The 1102-nt window shown below is 35.6% G+C and overlaps 1 protein-coding gene across 1 annotated transcript in view; it reads left to right on the top strand.

The window, feature by feature from the left end:
* The window catches only part of LOC119586286 (vacuolar protein sorting-associated protein 41 homolog), a gene marked incomplete in the record, with an annotated part of 18266 nt that overhangs the window by 4831 nt on the left and 12333 nt on the right, over nt 1-1102 (top strand). Inside the window, 2 exon segments of the mRNA XM_037934992.1 lie at nt 97-263; nt 803-1036. Of these exon segments, the coding sequence (XP_037790920.1) occupies nt 97-263; nt 803-1036 (401 nt within the window).

Here is a 1102-nt window from a genome sequence, read left to right as displayed (position 1 = left end):
TTGAGTTAAAGTCAACTTAAGAAGTATAGAAGTTATAAACACTACAGTAATACATCTAACAGACTTGCTAATAGTATTTTTGTTTCATGTCATCAGTCTACCATGTGACCAGTACCCACCTCACTTGTGCTGGCCAGACAGTAAGACTCTGATAGTTGGCTGGGGGGACTCTGTCAAGGTGTGTCGGGTGAGGGAGCGCTCTGCAAACCCAGCTACACTTACACCTGGAATGATGGATCTTCCCCCATACTACCTGGAAATCGGTATGTATATGTGGTTTTGTTAGATTTTTTTATATATTTTGGTCATTTTGTTCAATTTATTTTCTTTCCTGTTTACAGTGTCATTATTGCAGTTATTTATTTGTTTTACTTTTGTTCTTATTTCTTATCTTTCAAGCATTCACTTTTGAATTCCTCTTCACATATTTTTTATGAAACATTACCTATGGTATTTTACTATAAAGGAAACTTTAGTACTGAGGACCCTGATAGTGTTATTATTTTGATATGATATATAAGAATAAAAGTATTAAAAGTGCTTTTATTAAGTTTATGAAGCTTTTTACGATTTTACCATGAAAATGCAGGCTTCAATTTTTTTTCATATGAAAATGTAATAAATTCATAAGTAGTACCAGTCTTTAGGAGACAGTTATATGTGATTTGATTTGATTTTTATAATTAGAGCTATGCTGTAATAGTCTTATAGTAGTGATTTGTCTCACTACCCAGATTTTTAGTACAAATGTATTGATGTCTATGAATAATTGCTTACTACCATTTTCCTATTCCTGTAACAGTCTACATGTTCACCACTGACTTCTATGTATGTGGAGTTGGTCCTCTTGATGAACACTTGGTAGTCTTGGCCTACAACAAGCAGACTGACCTGTCCTTGGCCAGCCTTGGGGTGGACTCACGAAGGCCACAGATGCGAGTGCTGGAACCCCTGCAGAGGACCTTTGAGGAGATTTCAAAAGATGTTCTTGGTATTAGGTGCTATCAGGAATATAAACCAGCAAACTACCATCTTGGTTAGTATAGGAGGAAATATATTCATTTGAGTGCCAATAACTGTTTTTAAGATACCTTGCCTCCAG

The sequence above is a fragment of the Penaeus monodon genome, chromosome 21 (genome assembly GCF_015228065.2).
Source record: "Penaeus monodon isolate SGIC_2016 chromosome 21, NSTDA_Pmon_1, whole genome shotgun sequence".
Lineage (NCBI taxonomy): Eukaryota > Metazoa > Arthropoda > Malacostraca > Decapoda > Penaeidae > Penaeus > Penaeus monodon.
This window is presented reverse-complemented; position numbering and strand designations above follow the sequence as displayed.